Consider the following 23,435-nt stretch of genomic DNA (forward strand, 5'->3'; position numbering starts at 1 on the left):
ATTGTGAGCTCTTTCAAATGAGGTATCACTCGACCCATGCTTCAATTTAAGATTTCCATGTTTTCCTCTGTGGGCCGTCCCCCCATGGTTGGCATGTCATGGTAATAGCAAGGGAAAATAGTTTACATAGCCATACGACACTGTGCAAAGTTTATAGATGTTATCTCCTATGGTTTTTAAAATATTAAGCCGTACCCATACTTTTCAAACACCCTGTATATAAATATTTCTTTATCAGTATAATATATGTCTTCATAATGCTACAGAATATTTTGAAAAGTCAGGTAAAGTAAATTATAGGGGGTGTTAACAACTTCCTCATCCCAATTTTAAAATTCAATATTTTATTTAAGTAGTAAATTTGTTAACATTCAAAAGTACATTTTTGATTCCATTTACTTAACACAAATAGTTTGGGTAACACAAAGTTATGCTTAACACAAGTTTGGGTATTAAATACACAGAACTCCAACATCCTTGAATAAAAATTATCTTACTGAGTTATGTAAAATACTTCATAAGTGAATGAATCAAATTATGATATTTTACAATTTAGGATATTTATGAGCAACAAAATCACTTTTTGTGGTAAACATTTTCCACACACATCACAAACATAGGGTTTCACACCTATTTGTGTCTTTTTGTGGGCAACTAGAGAGTGCTTTCCAAGGAATGACTTTTCACTAATAGTGGATTTAAAGGGTCGAATGCCTAAATGAACAATTTTATGCTTAGCTTGATCAATCTGTTAGTAGAATATTTTGTCACAGTCGGTGCAGGGAAGAAACTGTTACTGCACTTCTGACAGGGAAAGGGCTTTACTTCGTCGTGTCTTTTCCTTGTGGTCCATGTAACTGCTCTTGAATGTGAATGATTTGTCACAGATATCGCAGACGAAGGGCCGAACACCAGAGTGAATGGGCTGATGGTCAACTAGGTTCTTCTTGTTAATAAAGCTCTTACTACACATTTCACAAGTGAATCTCCTGATGCCATCTTGTGGAGTTAGAGTATTCCAAATCAGTTTCTTATCACCAGGATTCTGTAAAAGATTGTATCATTCATTTAAAAAACAAAATAAATACTTACAGTTACAGTTATAGTAGAACTTGGAGTTATATACTCAAAATTTTCTCCAGAAGATTTTGAAATATTTTGTTTAACAAGTTTACTTTGTCATCAGAAGCTAATTTCTAATGTCAAGTGCTGCTCACTGGTAAGTTCTGTCTGCAATTAATATATCTATCTATATACTATTACATTGACTCCTCCTGACCTTAATTAACTACAAATAGCATTTTTGTTAAAGCTAATACCTACACCTTTATTATTTGTAATCAACATACCTCTGTATTATTTCACATTCTACAAAGTAATATCCCTTATATAAACTGGGCCCCTATTCACTCTCCCAAGAACATACACCCTAGTACATGTCAATTCCCTAGACCAAAAATTAAACAGAATTCAAAATATTAGTTATGGTAACTCTTTACTGTTAATCACTTAATCTTCCTGCGTAATATTTTGTTATGTAAATGGAAAGCAGCAGACTTATTTTTGGCCCTTAGCTTGCAATCTTGTACAGAGTTAATGGAGATGCAATTAATTGCAGTGGTAAACATGATGCTTAATCTACCAGTAAAAATATCTATGTGTTGCAGTTATTAAATTTGTGCTATGCGAGAATTCGACAATTACAAGGGAGGTACGATGCGGGTGCGGTGACGACACATAGTTGGTAAAAGATATAAAACAAAAATAACAAAAAAACAAGGATTCTGATGGAACTATTCACCTGATTTTAAGAGTAAAAATTTCAAATTTCATAAAAATTGACTGTTTGTAAAATTACAAGTTTTAATTTTCAAATTTAAAATACAAATTCTGTATAGTAATTTTATTATCATAAATAAAGTAATTTTTCTGTGTCTAATCTTCAAATTTTATGATTATCTAGATTGCCAATTAGTTTTCAAAATGAAAATTGGTTGAAAATTATGAAAGAAGAGAGAAAAATAAATTTGGCCACAGAGGTATTGCCAACCCTCGGATAAATTTTGTAACAATTTCTAGTAAGTTTAGCCTTAAGAATTAAACTATTGAAGTAATCTTATCGTTACTTTAAAAAATCAAAATAATGGAATAAAATTAAATTAGTGCATGATTAAAAATATACGTAAAACATAATTTTACATAGTAATATAATAGTAGACTTGGTATAGAGATAAGTTAGACCTGCTATATGTGAGCATGAAACATTGTATCATATATAAATTATCTTTTACTATTGATCAAAATTCAAACAATGTAGTAGATACAGCGTGTAAAAAAAGTCCCGCACGGGCTTGATAATTTCCGACAGATTACAGGTACAGCAATAAAACTTGGTTCATCATTACTGCACCTATAAATGTACTTTTTGAAGTAACTACCATATTTCTGTCACATCAGGGGATGGCCCACATGGAGTCAGAGGTGAATCTTAAATTAGGGCATAGGTTGAGTAGTACATCAAATTAAAGGTCTTTGTTTAAGGAGTACAATGCCACATATCTAACCTCAAAGGGTTCACTCTTTAAAATATTATGCTGAAAAATTTACAATGTAGATCCTGTTCTAGATGGTTTAATATTCTTGTCTTGGCTCAAGTTGTGAAAGTTAAACTTAGTAAATGAATACTAGTAAAAGTATAATACAAATATTGCAGTGGACTGCACAACACAACAGAACATAGTAACGCAGAATTAAATTCAGCCAGCAATTCTGCAGTACCACCGGCTGCTACAAATGCCCCCCAAGATGCAATTTCTCATCAAAGAGGAACAGTTGATGAGGCTGGACTAGGATATATCAGTAAACCGGAACCATCAGTGAAGAAACCGCCAATAACAGCATTAAATTCGGTTGGACACAGAGAACCTTGAAGACTTCTTTACTAATCATGTAGACATCTATAAGAAAAATTAATGAACACTATCGAATTGGCCATGTTGCACATTTTTTAGAGGCCTGCCATGTGAAAAAGTTTCAAGGAGAAATCGAGCAAAGAGGCCTAAACAAAAAAATGACAGTTTTCCCATCTCAATGCAGCAAGACGAACAGCTACCTCAAGTTCAGCAAAATCCTCTAAATAAACTTTACATCCTACACCAAAAAACATGCAAGAAATTAGTAACAAAACAAACAGATTAAATCACTTTCTTGAAGAAATAAACCCAGATGTTATCATCCTAAGTGAACATGGGCTAAAGAAAGACCAACTTGAAAAACACTAGAATACCAAACTACTGTCTAATAACACATTTCAGCCGTACAAACCACAAAAAAGGAGGTGTTGCCATATTTGTCAAAGATGAACTGGAAACATTGGTACAGCCTGTTGACATAGAAAATAACCAAGAACTATTATGTGAAATGGGAATGATTAAATTAACATCGGGAAAAGACAATTGTACATTCTTGGCGTCTACAGAACTCCTGCAGGACAGCTTGAGGAAGCATTAAGCCTACTTTCAGCAACGATTGAAGATACAAAAGCAGAAAATCACCCAATTATAATAATGGGGGACATTAATGTGGATGGGATGAAAAACAGATAGGGACAACCTAATGCTAAATAACACCTTAAGCAGCCACAACATCACAAGGCTACTACCACTCCCCTCCAACACGAGTCACCCCCACATCCATGTCATCAATAGATTTTATCTGCACAAATCTGGATAGAGAACAACTAACTTTAACCGTAATTCACGCTGGAATCTCAGACCATACTGCCCAACTCTGTGAAATAAAACACAATATAAAATCGTCATCCCAGACGAACATGATACGCAGAGTTTTAAAACCAAGAAAATTTAAATTTTCTTAAGGCACAGTTGGAACAAGAAAACTGGGAAAAACGTACAAAACGCAGACTCAGCAGAAACAGCTTACAACAACTTTTTATCAACCATTGTTGCAGCCATGAACACAGTGTGTCCAAGGAAGATCGTGCGACAAAGGAAGAGGAAAGCACAAATATATTCAGATGAAGAAACTAAACGTCTCAAAATAATATATCTGGATTGCCTCCGAAGATACGAGCTGACAGGAGCACAGACGGATAAAAATCAAATGTGCAAGGCCAAGAAAGACTACGACATCAGGCTAAGAACAGTAAAAAAGCAAGCAGCTGCAGATCACAAAGCTACTGCTGGAAAACAAATCTAAAGCCTTATGGCAAGTTATAAACAATGAGAGAGAAAAAAAATATCAAAAATCTTCTCAACCACAACTCAACATACAAGGAGAAATCACGACCCAACCCCCTTCTAATAGCTAATCACCTCAACGAGTTCTTCACAAATATAGCAGATCACACCCTAAATAAACAGCCAAGAACAAAAAAAACAGATCGCAACTCAACTCCTAAGTACAAATCATGATTTAACCCAACTGCCTCTCACTAATAATCATGAGGTTGAGGCTACAATTAACAGCCTAAGCCTTCAACCTCAGCAGGGCTTGATGAAATCCTCAGCAAAAATTCTGAAACACTGCAGCAAAGCCCTGATTTCACCCCTCACCAAAATAATAAACCTATCACTTGCTCAAGGGCATTTTCCATCAGCTCTTAAACAAAGTAAGGTATAGTCCAAAGCTAAAAAGCGGCAGCCTTTTAGAAGCTACTAACTACAGGCCCATATCGTTGATCCCAACTTGCTCAAAGGTAATCGAGAAAGTAGTTTTGAAAAGATTAATGGACCACTGTGAACGGCACCATCTTTTGACAGACAAACAACACGGTTTTATCAAGGGAAAATCCACAACATCTGCCATTATCCAACTTGCAGAATTCATTGTTGATAACCTGGAAAGAAAAAACATGGTCACTGGCATTATGCTAGATTTTAGCAAAGCCTTCGACTGCCTAGGACATGAATTGATAACACACAAACTTTAACAACTTGGAGTCAAAGGGCATGCTAAAGAGTGGTTTAAGAGCTATCTAGCGGGAAGAAGCCAGACAGTTGAAATTCAATACACTCAAAAAACATACTTACATACAGTAAGATCAGAGCCCCTGCCTATCAACAGAGGAGTACCCCAGGGATCGGTGCTGGGACCAGTCCTGTTCATTCTCATGACCAACGACATGCCACAATACTTGGGCACACATTGTGCCCCTCTGATGTATGCGGACGACACAACACTTTTAGTGGCCGAATCATCACCTAACAACTTGGCAATCAACTCCTACACTGCACTCAACATGGCTTATCAATACTGTCATGAAAACGATTTAGTAGTCAACACAGGAAAAACAAAACAACTAGCTTTTGGAAGGAGGCATGAAGACATTCCTGCACTGCCTGATGTGTCAATAGAAAGTCACACTAAATTCCTTGGCATGACAATTGATAGCAACTTATCATGGGACAATCACGTTGACACACTTTCCAAAAAGCTGAATTCTTGCTTATACGTCTTGAAAAGAATAAAGCATGCCATTAATGTGCAACTACAAAAATCGCCTACCATGCGTTATTTGAGTCCCACATAAGGTATGGCCTTACAGTTTGGGGAGGCACAAGTGCAAGTAACTTGAAAAAAATCCTGATACTACAGAAAAGAGCAGTCAGGATCATGTCCAGCCTTGGTCCAAGTGAAAGCTGTAGGGAAGCCTTCCCCCACCATGGCGTGATAACGATTATCGGCTTATATATCATAGAAGTTATAGTCCACGCTGATAGGGAGCAATTGCAACGAGGCCACGATCTCCACACTTACAACACCCGCCACGCTTCCAATTTCCACCTGCCCCTAAACCACTCCGCCCTGTTCGAGAGGAAACCATCCTACATAGGTAGAAAACTCTTCAATCATCTTCCAGATGACTTACGAAAGCTTCAAGGAAAGAGACTGAAGACTGCGCTGACCAGGTGGCTCTCCCACCGGCCCTTCTACTCCATGGATGAGTTCCTGAATTGGAAAAGAGAAGAACAGAACTTTTAATAAAAACTAACTATGTAAAACTTGAAACCATTGCATTTCTTGATGACTTGTGAATAAAGAGTTTGTCTATTGTCTATTGTCTATTGTCTATTGTCTATTCTGATACGTGGACTGTTACGTTTGGTATGAATGTTGAATATACAGAGATTGTTTACACAGAAAATTAATTACAATTCTTTACGTTCAAAAACACGAACTAGGATAAGCTGTATGTAGAAAAACAAACAATTACAATTATTACAATTCATTTAAAAATATGACTAATACCAATGATGGTAACCAAAATTTAATTTCTTGATAATTATTGTACATAACGGTTTTAGCATTAACCCCCTCCGGTTAATAGTTGCAGACAAGTAAATTCTGGTTATGCTACTACGTAATTGAAGATAGAATTGATATCAACAGAAATTTAAAAATATTAAAATAAATTACACAATAATGACAGTAGCCTAATTTTGTTTATGGACAAATCAATTTTGTTTATGTTACTATGTTAATGCCGGCAGATAATGGTTTAACAAGTATTTACAGAAAGTAATGTTTTAAAGAGCATTAATAAATGTGAAATAACAATAACTAATACACTTAAAATAAACTGCAAAAATGTTCATAGCTTTGACAAAATGTTACTCACAGACAAGTCAATTTTGGCTAATTCAAACAAAAACCGATTCTAATTATATTATGAGGAGTTGAATGCTGCTGCCTGTGGTTCCATCATCATCACTCAACTATTATACCTGGAGCAACATAGGAATCTCTTACTAGATGAAAAATCTGATACAGCAAACTTCGGCATATTTGTTGGGAAGAATCTCAAACTGTTGCTTGGAGTGAGGAGAGAAGAGTGAACCAGCAAGTGTAATCCAGAAGCAATTACATAACATTCTTCACACACACAATTCCCATGTTTATTAAGAGAGTCCAAACATTGAATTTCCTCCATTGTGACATCTACCTAAGTAGAGAGCCATGCTTTGTGTCGCATAATACCAGCAACTAGCTGTATATGTTTATCAATTATAGTCCGTATTAGTAGCACTTACCAACAGTATCAACAACACATTTGTGAAAAATAAAGGAAATTTCAAAAGTAACTGCCGTTTGGTTATTAAAAAAATACCAGATAAATATATTTTATTATATAAATTTGAAAACTAAGTATTTTCTCTGTTTTTCTACATAATTGCCATTAAGATTTAAGCACTTAGCATATCTTTTGACTAACTTACAAGTGCCTTCTTGAAACAAATTCCTCAAGCCAGCCAGAAACAGTGTCTTTACGTTCATCGTCATCATCAAAACAATGAGTGTCAGGCCACTTTTTAAAATTTGTGGAAATTTATCCAAAAGCTCAGAGACTGTGAAATGTCGATCTTCTCTAACTGTTTCGTTGATCTTGTCAACAAGTTCATCACTCACAACTCATGACCTTTCACTCCCTTCTTAGTCATGGATGTTTGTCTACTTTTAAACAAATGAACCCATTTACGTACACTCCCTTCACCAATAACATTGGGCCCATATATAGCATAAAGTTTTCTATGAATAGCTGCTGCTGAATATAGCTTTGCTGTAAAAAACTTAATTACAGCATACATTTTGCATTAGGTAGGAAACTCAATTGAGTACACACTTTGCAAAGCTATAGAAAATGGACGACAGCTCGTACAACCTTCTAATTGCCACGGCTACATGCCAGCTGACATGCCAGTGTGTGAGAGAGAGTGCTACTTCCACTACTACTAAAGGATTTATTCCAAAGAAAATTTGATTGAAGAATTTGAACTGAACCTTCCCTTATACATACAGACATGCTTTATGTGGTGCTCTTGATTCTGTGCTTGGGTTCTTTCTTGGTCTGGATTTTATTCTGTTGTTGAACCAGTCAGGTAATGCAGTTCAGTCTTAAAAACAGTTCAACCACTCATGCGATCGATGAATTTCTAAGTACTGCACTCTCATTCTTGATGCAGGCAGAAGCACTGCTGGCATTTTTTGTGATCTTGCTTGTGCTTTTGATACTGTCAATCATCAGCGTCTTTTGCAGAATATATAGCTTCATGGTGTCAGAGGTATGCCTCTTGAGTGGTTTCGTTCTTATCTTTCAGGTCATTCTCAATGTGTTGAAATTGCCAATAAAATCGGTAAGGATAAATCTAGCTGTTTGCCTGTAACGGTAGATGTTCCCCAAGGTTATATACTTGGCCCTCTCTTAGTTACTGTGTACGTAAATGACCTGAACAAATCGATCAAGGGCCACGTAGTTCAATACGCTGACGACACTAGTGTCATTATTCAAGCGGAATCACATAACACCCTTGTAACCGATCTGTCTTTAACTTTAAAAAGTCTCCGCTCATGGTTTTCTTCGAATTATTTATTTTTAAACACCGAAAAAACCAGAATCATACATTTCATACCAAAAGTAATAGGAATGGTAAGACGATTTTTGTGGATAGTAATCCTATTCAGGAATCCACATCTGTGTGTTTTTAGGACTTTACATGGACTCTAATTTGGATTGGTCAAAACATATTAATCATGTATGTCAAAAACTAAGTGCATGTATATATTCATTGAGATATTTGTCCACATTTTTATGTAGGAAGATGCTTAGTTTATTTTGTTTCTATTCTGACGTATGGGCTGAGTTTTTAGGGAACGGTTCCAGTTAACTCTGTTGGGAGGGTTTTTAAATTGCAAAAAAAAGCTGTTAGAGTGATGTGTGGCCTGGGTAGTCGTGACAGTTGTCGGGCAGTGTTCAGTAATGAAAACCTTTTGACTTTGCCTTCACTGTTTATATTTTATGTCTCAATGTATACATTCAAAAACCAGCAAAATTTCCCTACATATAATCAATCATCTGTATTCCACCAGAAACAGAGATACACTCCACACCACCACAGCATCATCTTCAAAAGATCCATGTCATATGCTGGTCCCAAAATATTCAATGCTCTGCCGCATAGGGTGAAAACTTCTTCAACTGAGACATCATTTAAAAATAATTTAAAGCAATACTTGTTAAAACATGCCTTTTACTCTGTGGACGAGCTGTTGGACGGGACCTGGACCATTAGCAGATGCGTGATTGTCTATCATTTTTAGTTTTAATGACAATGTTTGTATAATAGCAATTCATATTTTAAGTTATGGTATTTATAACATACACTACTACTACTACTATATAATACGTAGTTCTGATATTATATAATAAAAACTATTTAATGACTATGTTCTATGCATGTATATGTCTTTGAACAATAAATATTTTCATTTGATTTGAATGTTTTTTTATGTTGTCAAATTTAGTTTAGTCTGTTGCAAGTTCATTGCCAAACTTTTTAGTTTTAAATTAGTTGTGAATAACCTTATGTATTAGGGTTTTTTTGGACATCTAAGAAGGAGCACAGATTTCAGTCCTCAAAAAATAAAGTTCTATTTCTTTTAATAAATTAGCTTTTTTATAATATATAATATAATCGCGTTTGATGTCCAAACTCTACCTATTGACCTTTTAACTTGTAACTGATAAAAAAGTGACCATTGATACAGAATTGCACTTAGTTATAGGAAAATCCTTAATGGAAGAAATACAAGCTGTTAACATAGAAGTGATATCAGGAAAATGACCTGTGCTTGACACCAAACTACAAACACATGATGACTTGGACTTGAACACAGTGTGAGGAAAAGATATGGAAGCATGTGTGTGTTGTTGAAATAAGCATTTCATGGCTGAGGCGAAACTATAATTAGTCTATATACAGGGTGTTTACTAAAGGTGTTCCAATATTGTAGTATTTTGTTCTAGACATGAAAATTAGCAAAAAACTTCATATGGAGGTATGTCCTAAAATCTTTAGTTTTCCGTTTATCTGTCTGTATGTGATTTTTACCAAAAAAGTTATATCTTTTATACCAGTAAAGATAAAGTTATGAAACTTTGCAATTGTGTTGACCTTTTGTATGCCCATTTGAGAAAAATATGAACAAATTATCTTTACCCGTTTCAAAATGGCAGCCAATCATAAATTTTGATGTTAATTTCTGCAAAATCGATACCCTGTATGAAAATTTTACAAGAATAATCAAATGTTGTATACTTTATTCTAAATCTAACAGTGGTTGTTTCATTAAAATCGAATAAAAAAAAACTGATTAGTACTACCAAACATAATACCGTTTTACAACATTACTTACTCAGGGAATATGAAAGTCAAATTTAAAAAACAAATAACATTTATTAATGATAAATTAAATTTAAGTATTAGATGTACAGTAGAACATGTTATACAACATTTCATATTCATGGAATATGAAGTCAAATTAAAAAAAACAAATAACATTTATAAATGATAAATTAAATTTAAGTATTAGATGTACAGTAGAAGTAAAACACTAACAAAATCGGGTAGTTCTCACTTTGACACAACAACTTATAAGAATTGCTTAAAGTGGCGTCCTCCGTTAAAAATGCAGGCATCAAAGCGCCTCCTCATTGACTAGCGAACTCTTTCAAAAATTCCAGGTGTCTGCTGGATTGTACCAATGCCATTTAATACCCTTGCTTGCAACTCTTCGATGTTATCTACGGGAGTAGAATAAACCAGTGACTTGAGGTGGCCCCATAGGAAAAAGTCTAAGGGATTAATGTCGGGGGACCTAGCAGGCCAAGGAACTGGGCCTCCACGACCGATCCATTTGTTGTTGTATGCTCTATCCAAATAGTTTCTAACATTTAAACTGAAATGGGCTGGAGCCCCATCTTGCAAAAACCACATATTATTGCGGGTGTTCAATGGCAAATCTTCAAGAACAGTTGGAAGGTCATCAGTCAAAAACTGTAAATATGTCTGGCCGTTAAGAATATTTGGTAAAAAACTTCATGTGGGTTATCAATGGACCAAATGTGTGAGTTGTTTGGAATTAACAATCATGGTTCTTGAAAACTTGGCCTCATCTGTGAAAAACACCTTACTCAAGAAATTTTGATTCACACATTTTTGTATAAACCACTGACAAAGCTGGATTCGAGGATGGTAATCCAAGGTAACAGTGAGTGAACTCACTGTACGTGATAAGGATAAAGTTGTTGTTTACGTAGTATAGTACAGACTGTTTTATTGCTAACATTGAACTGCAAACCAATTTCTCTAGTACTTTTGTTGGGTGGTCTGATATGACATCCAATATGGATTCTTCCAATTCAGGAGTACTTACTGAAACCTGACGGCCTGAGTTACCTGGTTTTTTGGTGTGAAAAGCTTCCTGTCTCTGCAAGTCGTCGATGAATTGTTGAAAAAGTTTTATTACAAGGTAACACACGATTTAGGAAACGTTCCTGATACAGTCTTCTCGCTGCAGTACCACTACAATTAGCAAGGCCATACATTAGATGCATGTCTGCCAATTCTGAGTTGGTAAAATTTGTAATATCATTATTTGCCATTCCTGTTGCTAATGAAAAGAAACTAAATCATAAACACTTACTAATTAAAAAAAACAATACTTTATACTAAAGTAATTGGAATGGACACAAAACAACTTTTACATTACAGAAGAAATAGATTAAGTTAGTTATGAATAAAATGCAAACAATGCCAGAAACATAAACAACTTTTAATAGCTTAAATAAACAGCTGTTCACATTAATCAGCTCATTGACTTTAAATCAGCTGTTCAGAGTAAAACAGTTTAGAAAACTATACTTCCTATTGTGTAATGTTGTAAAACATGGTATTATGTTTGGTAGTACTAATCGGTTTTTTTTTATTCGATTTTAATGAAACAACCACTGTTGGATTTAGAATAAAGTATACAACATTTGATTATTCTTGTAAAATTTTCATACGGGTACAGATTTTGCGGAATTTAACATCAAAATTTATGATTGGCTGCCATTTTGAAACGGGTAAAGATAATTTGTTCATATTTTTTTCTTAAATGGGTATACAAAAGGTCAACACAACTGTAAAGTTGCATAACTTTATCTTTACTGGTATAAAAGATATAACATTTTTGGTAAAAATCACATACAGACAGATAGACGGAAAAGGTTTTAGGACATACCTCTATATGAAGTTTTTTGCTAATTTTCATGTCTAGAACAAAATACTACAATATTGAAACACCTTTAGTAAACACAGTGTATATAGAGTGTCCCACAAAGAGGTTAAAACGTTTCAGTTTATATTACTTGCCCATTTATGCACCAAATATTTTCAAACTCTAAACAATTAATAAAGTAGGTTTTAAAAATTTTCTGTCAATATTAAAGCTCCCTGACAATTGTAGAAACAAAATGGTGACATATTGAAAATTTTACCAGTTTGCTTCCTATAAAAGTTCATTTCTTGAATTACCTGATTTTATTACTGTGTTGTAGCTTTAAAGAACAGCTGTTTAATAACGCTAATTGTTCAAAACAGCTGTTTGATTAAAGAATATTGCTTGTGCAATAAAAACATAACCTAACCTCCTCTATTACAGTTTTACTGATATTGAAGTTCGAGAAATGGCTTTTAATGTTGAACAAAAAGTAAAGTAATGTGCGTGGGCTATTGCTTTTGGCAACATTACAGAAGCAATTAAACAATTTCAGGTTGCCTACCCAGGAGTTGAACCACCTAGCAATCCAACAATAACTAAGTTGGAAAATTTTTTTTAGAAACTGGAAGGTCGTAAAAAGTACCCTAGAGGATCAAATGAGGAAAGAGAAGTACAAGTATGCGCATCAATGCTCCGCTCTCCAGGTAAACCAAAATTACTAGGGTAGGTTGAACTTGAAACTGGTGTTCCAAAGTCTTTAGTACGCAGAATAATTAAGAAAAACAAAATTAAATTTTACAAAAATCACCTAGTCCATAATCTTCTTGAAGACAATACGGACAGATGAGTGGAATTTTGTTCTCGTATCATTAATTTTCATGAGCTAAATGCTAATTGGCATACTCAAATTGTTTTTTCATGTGAGTCCACTTTCTATCGCAATGGTGCTGTAAATAGGTATAATTTTAATTATTACAACACCACATCCACACATTCTTGAACAGACTCTACTCAAATCAAAAGGAATTACTGTTTGAGCAGTTGTAATGGGGTGCTATCTTAGGACATTTCAGACAGTACAATGACTGGAAATAGGTATGAACCAATGGCGTAACTAGTTTGATTGCGCCCCAATGCAAGTCTTCCTGGATACTGCTTCGCTACATACGGCATTGTACAATCTCTATCCAATTAGAGAAAGATATATGATATACTAGGTTATTTAGGTTATCATCCTGTCAAAAATGACGGTATTTCTAATTTTTTAATGTTTTATAATCAATGGATTATTAAAACTTATGATGTTATGACTTTTTACTGTTTGTATTTCTTGGTCATATTAGTTTCAAACTTAGTAAAATTTAAATCAATCATTCAATCACCTGGTAATTGGTAAACGTAAACACTAATGTTAAATTTGGCAAAACACCTGGTAAATGTTAACACCAATGATGAATCTTTTGTTTACATTTACATGTTTTGATTGTCAAAGATTATGTACAAACATTTCAATTAGGGCTAACTACAAGACTAGGATCACATTACATACTTTCAATTAATTATTGTACTTTTTAGGACGATAAAATAAGACTACTTCTTTTTACTTTTTACATTTATTTTACATTTATTCAGTGACATATAAATGATGTAAGAAGCTCCAACATTATCTTAATGTTAATTTTATGCTAAACATGAAACATAGACATTTTAATTGAGGGTTTTAATTCCTACTCCCACTCCCTGACAAAGCCCCTACGGCTCTTTGTTTCTAGGAACCGTCTAGCTAACCTTTTTACATCTAAAGACCGAGCTCTCTCATGTTCAATACTAATTACACTAAGGTCACACAGTCTAGTATTGGACATAGAATTTCTTAAGTAGTTCTTAATTATTTTTAGTTTGGAAAAAGACCTTTCACTACTTGCCACAGTCACGGGTAATGTAAGAAACATTATGAATGCAGTACATACGTTTGGCACACTTGATGAAATAAACTTATTTTCAATAAATAGATAATCAGCCAGCTGGCTGATTTTGCTTATTTTATTACTTCTGATGTCGTCTTTGACTATATTAAAAAGCAAATGACTTCGTTAACTAAAGCATGAGTCACATCAGATTCATATATTTTACAAAAGTCAGAGGCTGACTGTACGAGTTGTTCGTCAGAAAACCGTAACAAATTATCTGGGTTTAAAAAACTGAACGTTTCAGTTATACATAACATAGATTTAAACCTTTCGTTTAACTGTGAAATTAAAATATCAACAGCTCTCACAAATACCCTAACTTTAAAGCAATGCACAGGATCACTAAACTCATAGTCACTAGAAAGTTCGTCAAAAAAATTCTTTACTTTTCTTTTACGTTTGGAGGTCATTGACGAATCAATATTCCACTTAGCAGCTAACCTCCTGGCTTGATCTAGGACATCGTCGAATTCTCCTCGCAGTTGGCTCACAGTATTTAAACACTTCTGAAGGAGATTCTTTGCATCGTCTAGATTAACGTCGGACCTCTGTAGGGTTTTCGACGTGATCTGGATTCTTTCTAAAATTCGACTTTGAAACACTAACATCAAAACAAACTCAAAAGAAGACATTTCCTTTATAAGACCAGTTGCTTCTGCGACTTCATTGTTCTTGCTTGAAGTCAAAATTATTTTCGATAGACACTTCAGCACAGCGACAAAATTTACATTGATTGATAGTAAAGCGTCGTACCTTGACGACCACCTAGTAGGACAGAGTTTTTTCAAGGTTAACTTGATAACACAGGAGTCGGTCAACTCTTTTAAACATTGCCATCTTGGTAGGCTTTGGCCGAAAAATACATAAATACTGTTTATTGTATCATAGAATGATGAAATCTCTGAAATCGATTTCACACTGTCGTTTAAAACTAAATTTAAATTGTGACTAGCACAATGGACATACTCAGCGTTAGGAGACTTTGATTTTATTCTGGTCTGCAGTCCTGTGTAAATTCCATTCATGACAGAAGCGCCATCATATCCTTGACCTCGGCACTTATCAAAAGATATTTTCTTTTCTTCTATAAATTTAACTACAAGATCCTCTAGTCCTTCGGCTGACTGGTCTAGTACTTGCACAAAGCCTAAAAAGGATTCCATTATCTCAAGCTGATTTAGGTCTGGTTTGTATAAAACATATCTTAAGATTATTGATAACTGATCAATTTTCGAAATGTCTTGTGTAGTATCTAAAATGAGAGAAAAAAATGGAGACTGTTGAACATCAGTCAATATTTCACTCAAAATCTGATGAGATGTCAAATGAATAAGCTCGTTTTGAATTGAAGGGCTTATGTATTTTACCCTACTATCTTCGTTTTCCACGTGATTCTTTAAAATAGGGTCGTATCTAGAAAGGAGATCAATAATATTCAGAAAATTTCCTGACTCACTCTTAACATTTTTTATGCTCTCAGATCGATGACCTCTAAGAGCTAGATTACAGGTTGACATTGTTATGATAACATCCAAAATTCTCTTTATTACTTCAACCAGTTTATCTTCTTTGTCATAGAAAAGAGTTTTGATATCTCTATTATTTTTTCTTATTCCATATGCGATACATGCATTAATATGGCACTTACTCAATTCGTGGTCTTTAATTTTTGTTGACAGATTTCTCCAATCATTAATTTTCCCAGTAGACCATGCATTGTTAAAGTTTTTATCAAGTCTGTTAGCAAACAGCCAACATGGTTCACAATACACGCCATTTAAAGACGGAGAGTAACAAAGCCAAAAGCACTCAATTTTTTGACCAGTTTTCGTTTCGGAAAAATAATAATCTTTCGAAAAGGATCTATTTGTTTTAATGTCTTTAGGGAATGGCCCTTGAGGTCTACACGGTTCGGAGTTCAAAATCCGAGATTTCAATTCATCATTGTTAATATCTTCTGAGAAAAGAGCTATGTCTGTACTCTCTACTCCACCATCATTGCAGATTATACCAAAGACATCAGTATTTTCTTGTACTGAAATACTTCCGCCAGTTGCTGATGTAGAAGGAGCAGTATATGTAATATTTAAATCAGCAGACTTACTCACATTTTGGTGGACTTCTGAAGTTTGGTTATCGGCAAGAACATTCAATTCGACGATATCTTCTGACGTGGATATTTTACCCCCAAGCCCACATTCATTCTCACCAACACCATCGTCACCTGATTGACTTTGAGAGGTATCAGCAAAATCCCGTTTTTTAAAAAACGTGTCAATCTTTGGTAGTTTCTTCACTTTTTCTTCTTCTTGTTTTTTCCTTTTTCGGAACTCGGCACCACTAGGTCTTTTGTTTCCGTCCATTTCGTTCAATCACAAACAATCATAACGAAATCCATTAAAAACGCACAAATTTATACGGTAAAAACGGTCCACTGATTTAAATTGTATAACAAATACACAGACAAAATTGTTTTGTAATAAAACTCACACTACTGAACCGCACAATCGTACTAACAAGGACCGACTGACAGGACAGGGTGACTAGTCTGTGAGTGCGCAGCGGCCACCCCTCCCCCGCCGAGACTTGGACTCGCCCAGGCACCCGGCACACGAGAGGGGAGGGGCGGCGGCCTACTACATGCCGCATGACCTTGAGATGCGCAGCAGTTACGGAGTAAAACTGAGTTGTGGGGACAGCGCGCGGCTCAGTAGTGTCCCAACATTCAAACTGAACGTATCAGTCCGGCATAGTAACATCGCAGATAACCTAGACTTGAGTGGACTAGTTATCATATTTCATTTCAAATATACTCATCATGAGAATATTTTTAAATAGTGTATTAATAGTTCATACTATTGTACTGTTAGAATAACAAATACAACTCGGTGGTCAAATGTTTTGTTACCCACAAATTTAGCTTCAATTAAAAAAAAACACTTTTGCGCCCTTCTAGGGCCTGCGCCCCCTGAAGGCCTGCGCCCCAATGCACCGCATTGGTTGCATTGGCGTTAGTTACGCCACCGGTATGAACAGGTAAATGAACAAGTCTTGTCTCATTTTGCAGTTCCAGAAATGGATCAAGCAATCTTTCAATAAGATGGTGATCCTCCTCATTTCGCACATCCTGTCAAGCGATTACTAAATGACATCCTTCATGTTCGTTGAATTGGTTGTGGAAGTGATTTTTTAGATTGGCCACCCCGATCCCCAGATTTAACTCTGTGTGATTTCTTTCTATGGGGTTACTTAAGAAAACAAGTTTATACTCATAGCTTCAATAATGATGAGGAATTAAAACAATCAATTGAAAAGGAAGTTCTCCGGATACCGCAGAATTTCTTTGTAAGAGCTTACAATTCATTTGTTAAGCACTGTTATTAGTGAGTCCCTGTGGATGGATTATGGTTTGAATAATTGTGGACACACACCGTATAAAAAATATACTTACATATTTATGTAAACTTTAAAAATCAGTATTTTTGGTTTTGTAAAATTATTTATTGTCATATTATAGAGAAATAAAGCATTTCAATCAGAAAATTAGAACATAGCCTATTAAAAACCCTAAAACTACAGTCCACAATTATTATTATAATATATATATATATATATATATATTAGAGGTGGGCCAAACGGCTACTTGGCTGTAACCGCTACATCGGCTCCGGCTACTTTGAAGTAGCGGTTACAAGTAGCCGCTTCGGCTACTTTCGGCTACTCTAGATTTCGGAGCTGAAATCCTTGTTTATTGTAGCGATTACTTGTAGCCATGTAGCAGTAGCAGTAACTGTAACTATGTTCAGTTTGGTTTTTGTTAATGGAATAACTACATTAACAAATATTGCTTGAAATTTAATTTTTTGTAACGTTCAAGTTGAGTTTATGGTTAGCTCGCCAAACTTAAAATCTTGGCGTTGAGCTATTGTACTATTAATTAAATAATAAATTTAACTTTTACACTCAAACAGTACACTATTTTTAAATTATGTGTTAGGTTTTTCAGAAGCTTAAATATTACATACTAACCTACCTCAGTATTAACTAAAGTTAGGAATCGGCCGTAAGGATAGCGTCAATATAATATTTCAATTGACCGTATAGTCCTTTTCTACTTCAGTTGCACAACACTTTGAAGCGCTTGTCGTCCCTCAATTAAACGTTCTTTTTTTCAAACGTGAGGTGTACTGTCTACAGAACCACTACTCATTAGCTACTGAAAGGCCTAACACATAACTTAAAAATAGTGTACTCTTTGATTGTAAAACTTAAATTCATTATTTAATTTTGCCAAACTTAGTTTTGGTGAAAAAAATTCAATGAAAAAGTTATGATACATAATGTGTTTTATTGTTACAAAAATTACTCGTGAATGGCAAATTGTTCACTTTACTCGAACACACAGTGTCAAAAAAAAACTATTATACACTTGAATTCGCGTTCAAAAACATGAGTTCTTTTACTTTTCTAGTTTGAAGGCGGGTTCTTCTCTCACTAATAATTTGGCCTGCTTTGGAGAACATGCGTTCACATGGTACACTTGTAGCTACCATGCCTAAGTGGGTTTGAGCTAGTTTGGCCAGGTTGGGATAAATTTTTCTGTGGTCTCTCCACCAGGCAAGAGGATCTTCTTTCCGATGTATCGGCTTGTCATCAAAGAAGCGTTGAACTCCCTGGACAGCTTGAGAGTAGGCTGTTCCTACTGGCCTAGCTTTGCTAATAGTTTCGTCAACATCATCCCAGATTGAAAACTTTTTTTGTTGAACTTCTGGTGTGATCGGTTCAACTGACATAGGCTCAGTTAACGGAGTGTTTTTACTAATCAAACTAGCAACCAGTTGAATGGCGTGTTTTTTTGTAGCTTCCACTGTACTAGCCTCCTCAAACATGAGATGTTTGTATCGGGGATCTAGAAAAGAGCAAAGAGAGAAACTTTTGCTTTTTTCCAGATTTGGAAATCTTTTGTCAATACCGTTTAAGAGGCTGTCAATTAGAGTGTGTACTCTTGCGTTGGTTACATCTGCAGCCACCTTTTTTTACAGTTGATTTGAGGCCTCGGGTCACAGGAATTACCTTACTAGCAGAAACAGTTTTCGGCACTCATAACCTTGGTGACTTCTGAAAAGGGCTCAAGAACTGCACACGACTGTTTGCAAATTTCCCATTCTTCAGGTGTCAGTGTTGGTAAGTCTGTGTCGGTCAAAGCCAAAGTGTGCTTTACGGCATCTTGTAATAAAACAAAACGCTCAATCATAAAAAAAGTGGAATTCCACCTCGTGGCAACATCTTGGAGCAACTTTTTTGGCTGCTTAATACCAGTTTGCTCCTGGTATTTGATAAGCTTTTGAACTGCAGCATTACTTCTTTTGAAGAAGGTTACAATTGTTTTAACCTTTCTTGTCAAACTTTCGAGCAACAAGAGGCTGTCTTGCACGATCAGGTTGATTTTGTGGGCATAACACCCGAAATGCTTCCATTTTAGCACATTTGTGATCGCAGACGTAATGTTAGAGGCGTTGTCAGTAATCACTAAGTTCAGACAACTCCCAATCTTCCACAACTCTTAGAATCTCTGAGGCCAAATACTGAGATGTGTGCGATTCATTGGCTTCTGCACATTCTAATAAAAACGCTTTCATTTCGAAATTTTCATTTATGTAATGAACCGTAACCGCTGTGAAATTGTCATTCACAGGGGAGGTCCATGAGTCTGTGGTTAAGGTCACAGATAGTGCTTCTTCTTTCAGCTTGATCTTAAGATTAGACTTTTTCTGTTCGTAAAGTGACGGCAATAAATTGTTGGAAAAAAACTTTCGGAATGGCATTTTATACGTTGGAGCACAAACTCTCATTAAGTTTTGAAATCCTTTATCTTCAACGATTGTAAAAGGTTGAAAATCCCAAGCGATTACTTTCATTATGGCATCGTCAATTTTATTTTTTTCACCTAGGGTCATTTTTTTGGGCACAAAGGATGTCATTGAGGCCTGTCTTTTTGTTCCAGTTTTGAAGCAAGAGCTGCTTAGGCTATTTGCGATGGGGACATTTTGTTCAGAGTTGGTAGTTTCCATAGTGCTTACAGAACTCGCAGATGACGGGCCTGCTTGCACGACTATCACAGGGGTTTCTTCAGTGACTTGAGTTTCGGGGTTTGATTGGAGACTTATGCCTACAACTTCAACGTTCTGTACACTAGAATAGCCTAGGTCTACAGTAGGATGTTTCCTTTGAATGTGTTTTTTTAGATTTGTTATGGATCCTTTCGTAGAAAACTTGTTTTTACACATTTTGCAAATTGCAGTGTCCTTAGAAATTATATAAAAAAACTCCAAAGCTCACTGGTTTTCTTTCTTTTACTTTCCATGATTACTAAACTAACTACCACGAACCAGCTTGAAAAAAAAAAATTAAAAAGCAATACAGTACACACTACAAAGCAATGAAAATTAGAAGCAACATAACCTACAAAACAATGCCATTAAAACTACCGCTAAAAATTATCTAGATGAAAACTAAACTAACTAAAACTAAATCTTAAAATCCAAAACTACTAAATGAATTACCGAAAACCGATAGCTACTTAGCGACTTACGCAATTGAAATAACTTTAGTCAGTCCACAAACACAGATCAACAACAAAACTTCAATATGAAGCCGATTTGGTTTGTTTACTACTGAGTTTGTAGCGTTTGCCACCATGCGCGCCAGTGTCGTACTGCTTTGTCACATGTCACCACTGCAGCAGTAGCAGGGAGCGCGCTAGTAGCTGTAACCGCTTCATGGCCCGATCCGAAGCGGCTACTTTCGCACCAGTCGAGTAGCGGTTACAAAGTAGCGGTTCCAGCTACTTGAAGCCATCTCTAATATATATATATATATATATATATATATATATATATATATATTACTAAGCAACATAGTAACCTTTCATAGCTTTTTATTTCCTAACACGTTTCGGCAATTATGTCATAATCGTAGCCGACATAGTTATTTATACATATTTATATTTATACATAAATATGTAAACAAAACTGTGAGTTAGATAAAAATAAAGCACAATTACCTCTTCAAAATTACTCGTATTAAGCATTACATCTTGAGGAATGAGTGGTTGCTTTAACTCGACAATTTCAGAGTCTGTGGAGACTGATTTTGTTCCCGCAACTGACTCATCAACTTCAATATTTTCCTGGAAACAATACAGTATTTAAGTATTAGCACCATCAATGCAACATCGTTTCATCGATTTAGTAACATTTACTCTCCTTTATCAGTATGTGCAAATAGTTCCTGATAGAACAATCCATGAAAAGTGTAAATATAAGATACTTCATGCATGATATATATATCTACAATGACATCAACATTACAACTGGAACAGGCAAAAACAAATAATTGGTTATTAATTGGTAATTTCCATTGTCGACAATAGCGAAGTAATAATATTTTGGAACAATTATAATATTAAGACTGAAACCAGAATTATAACAAGATGTGAAAATTCATGGATGTTGCATTCCAAATCATCAGGAAGATCATATTTAGTTCCAGAGACTTCTAATTCACTTGAATTTGGAGATTTTGGTACGAGTTCAATTTCCTAGAAACAAATTAGTGATTATACACTTAGTTATGTGTTCTCTAGCTTAAATCCTGGAAATGCAACAAAAATATTACACAACAATGTATTATAAAAAACATTACAAATTATAAATCAGTTTTCACAAGAAGCACTTTTAAAAATTACTACTGAAGACATTACAGCATACTTTGACTCTTATTAAATAATGATAAGTTTTACAAAAGTTATAGAATTGAAAAACCGTTGTGTATGATATTCTTGGTAGTAATGTAATCCATCTATTCCAGAACCAGGTGTTACAGTCTTTCATGTTTGGATAATTAAAACATGAACTTGTATAACATATAAATTATTTAAGACTTATATGAGAATATATGAAGGCTATCCAGAAAGTAACAGATGGTGCGGCAGTGGGCGAGGTGGCTACAGCCGCCATCTTGGTGCCAAAAAAATGGCGTTTAGTACGTATCGAGCTGTAGTCGCGCACGGTCAATATTCTTTAACTTTTGTCACTGTGATTAATTAAAATGTGTGCGGTTTATGGTTTTCTTGTTGGCAAAAAACTATAAACCGATTGAAATCTATTGCCAACTGTGTGAAGTTTATGGAATAATGAGTGAAAGCAGAGTAAGGCAGTGGTGTATTAACTTTAAAAATGGCCATACCAATGTTCATGACGATAGTCGTAACAGTCGGCCTAGCCTAGTGACTGAAGATTTGATGAAAATCAATGACAAAGTTTGTGAAAATCGCAGTTTAACAATGACTGAATCCTCGGAACATTTCTCACAAATGTAACGAAGATTACTTCATGAAATTGTTGTAGGGAAGCTTGGATACCACAAATTTTGTGCCAGGTTGGTTTCAAAAAACCCTTACAGAAGATCACAAAAAAATAAAGACTTGCTGCATTGTTAACTTTCCTTGATGAATACGACAAACGTGGTAACGAACTTCTCGATTGTATTATAAGTGGTAATGAAACATGTGTTAATTCAATTCAATTCAAATCTTTATTTCACAAAAAGTTACATATTATAGCAGTGCTATAGTAACAGGTGATATTGTCTACTATTTTAAACTGTATTAATCATACAAGTAGTATTCGTCAATATAAATATTATTAAATTTAAATGCTAGTACAAAAAGTGCATTATTATTAGTCATACTGAATAAATAAATATGGAACAGATCAAAGTAATTGGATATTATGGAATTAAATAATAAATATAAAATTCAGACATACTTAATAAACTTAACAATAACAATTAATTTAACAATAAACTTAACAAATTATTCATATTTGCCTGCAACAGGTAAAAGTAATGGAATATTACAGTATTAAATAATAAATATAAAATTCAGATAAACTTAACAATAAATTTAACAAACTGTACATATTTTCCAAATTTATAAAAACTTCAGGCATGGCATTTGATGTAACGGAAAGCCCAACCAGCATCATCGAAGAAATTCGTCTACTGAGTAGAACATGCCATCCATGAGGAGCTCACAGAGCCTCTTTCTGAAGATTGTTATTGATGGTTCGTTTTTAAGGAATATTGGGAGTTTATTGAAAAGTTTTCTTCCCATATAGCCAGGTGTTTTTTCGTAAGAAGATGTATTATGAAGTGGAAGGATCATATTATTTCTATGTCTTGTAAGATAGGAAGATTGAGTGTGAAGGCTTTAGGGGAAACTGAGAGGGTTCTGTTTTACAAAAATCGTAGACCTGGACGTAATTTTTATGGTTTATCATGCCTATGTATATTCCCATCTTCTCTATGGTATTATGTTTTGGGGATCTTCACACCATAGTCAAA

The 23,435-nt window shown here is 34.8% G+C and overlaps 1 protein-coding gene across 5 annotated transcripts in view; it reads right to left on the minus strand.

The window, feature by feature from the left end:
- Positions 1 to 327: 327 nt before the first annotated feature.
- LOC124369833 (zinc finger and SCAN domain-containing protein 31-like) overlaps positions 328 to 23,435 on the minus strand; it is a 44,398-nt gene continuing 21,290 nt past the window's right edge. For 4 of the 5 annotated variants that reach the window (XM_046827963.1, XM_046827962.1, XM_046827961.1 and 1 more), the window contains 2 exons: positions 21,094 to 21,219; positions 328 to 1,045 (listed from right to left, as the gene is read on the minus strand). In XM_046827963.1, coding sequence (XP_046683919.1) covers positions 794 to 1,045; positions 21,094 to 21,219 — 378 coding nt within the window. In that variant the 3' untranslated portion in view covers positions 328 to 793. Of the gene's footprint in view, positions 1,046 to 21,093; positions 21,220 to 23,435 lie in introns of those variants that run through there. The other variant, XR_006923101.1, reaches the window with a different exon arrangement.

The sequence above is a fragment of the Homalodisca vitripennis genome, chromosome X, assembly GCF_021130785.1.
Source record: "Homalodisca vitripennis isolate AUS2020 chromosome X, UT_GWSS_2.1, whole genome shotgun sequence".
Lineage (NCBI taxonomy): Eukaryota > Metazoa > Arthropoda > Insecta > Hemiptera > Cicadellidae > Homalodisca > Homalodisca vitripennis.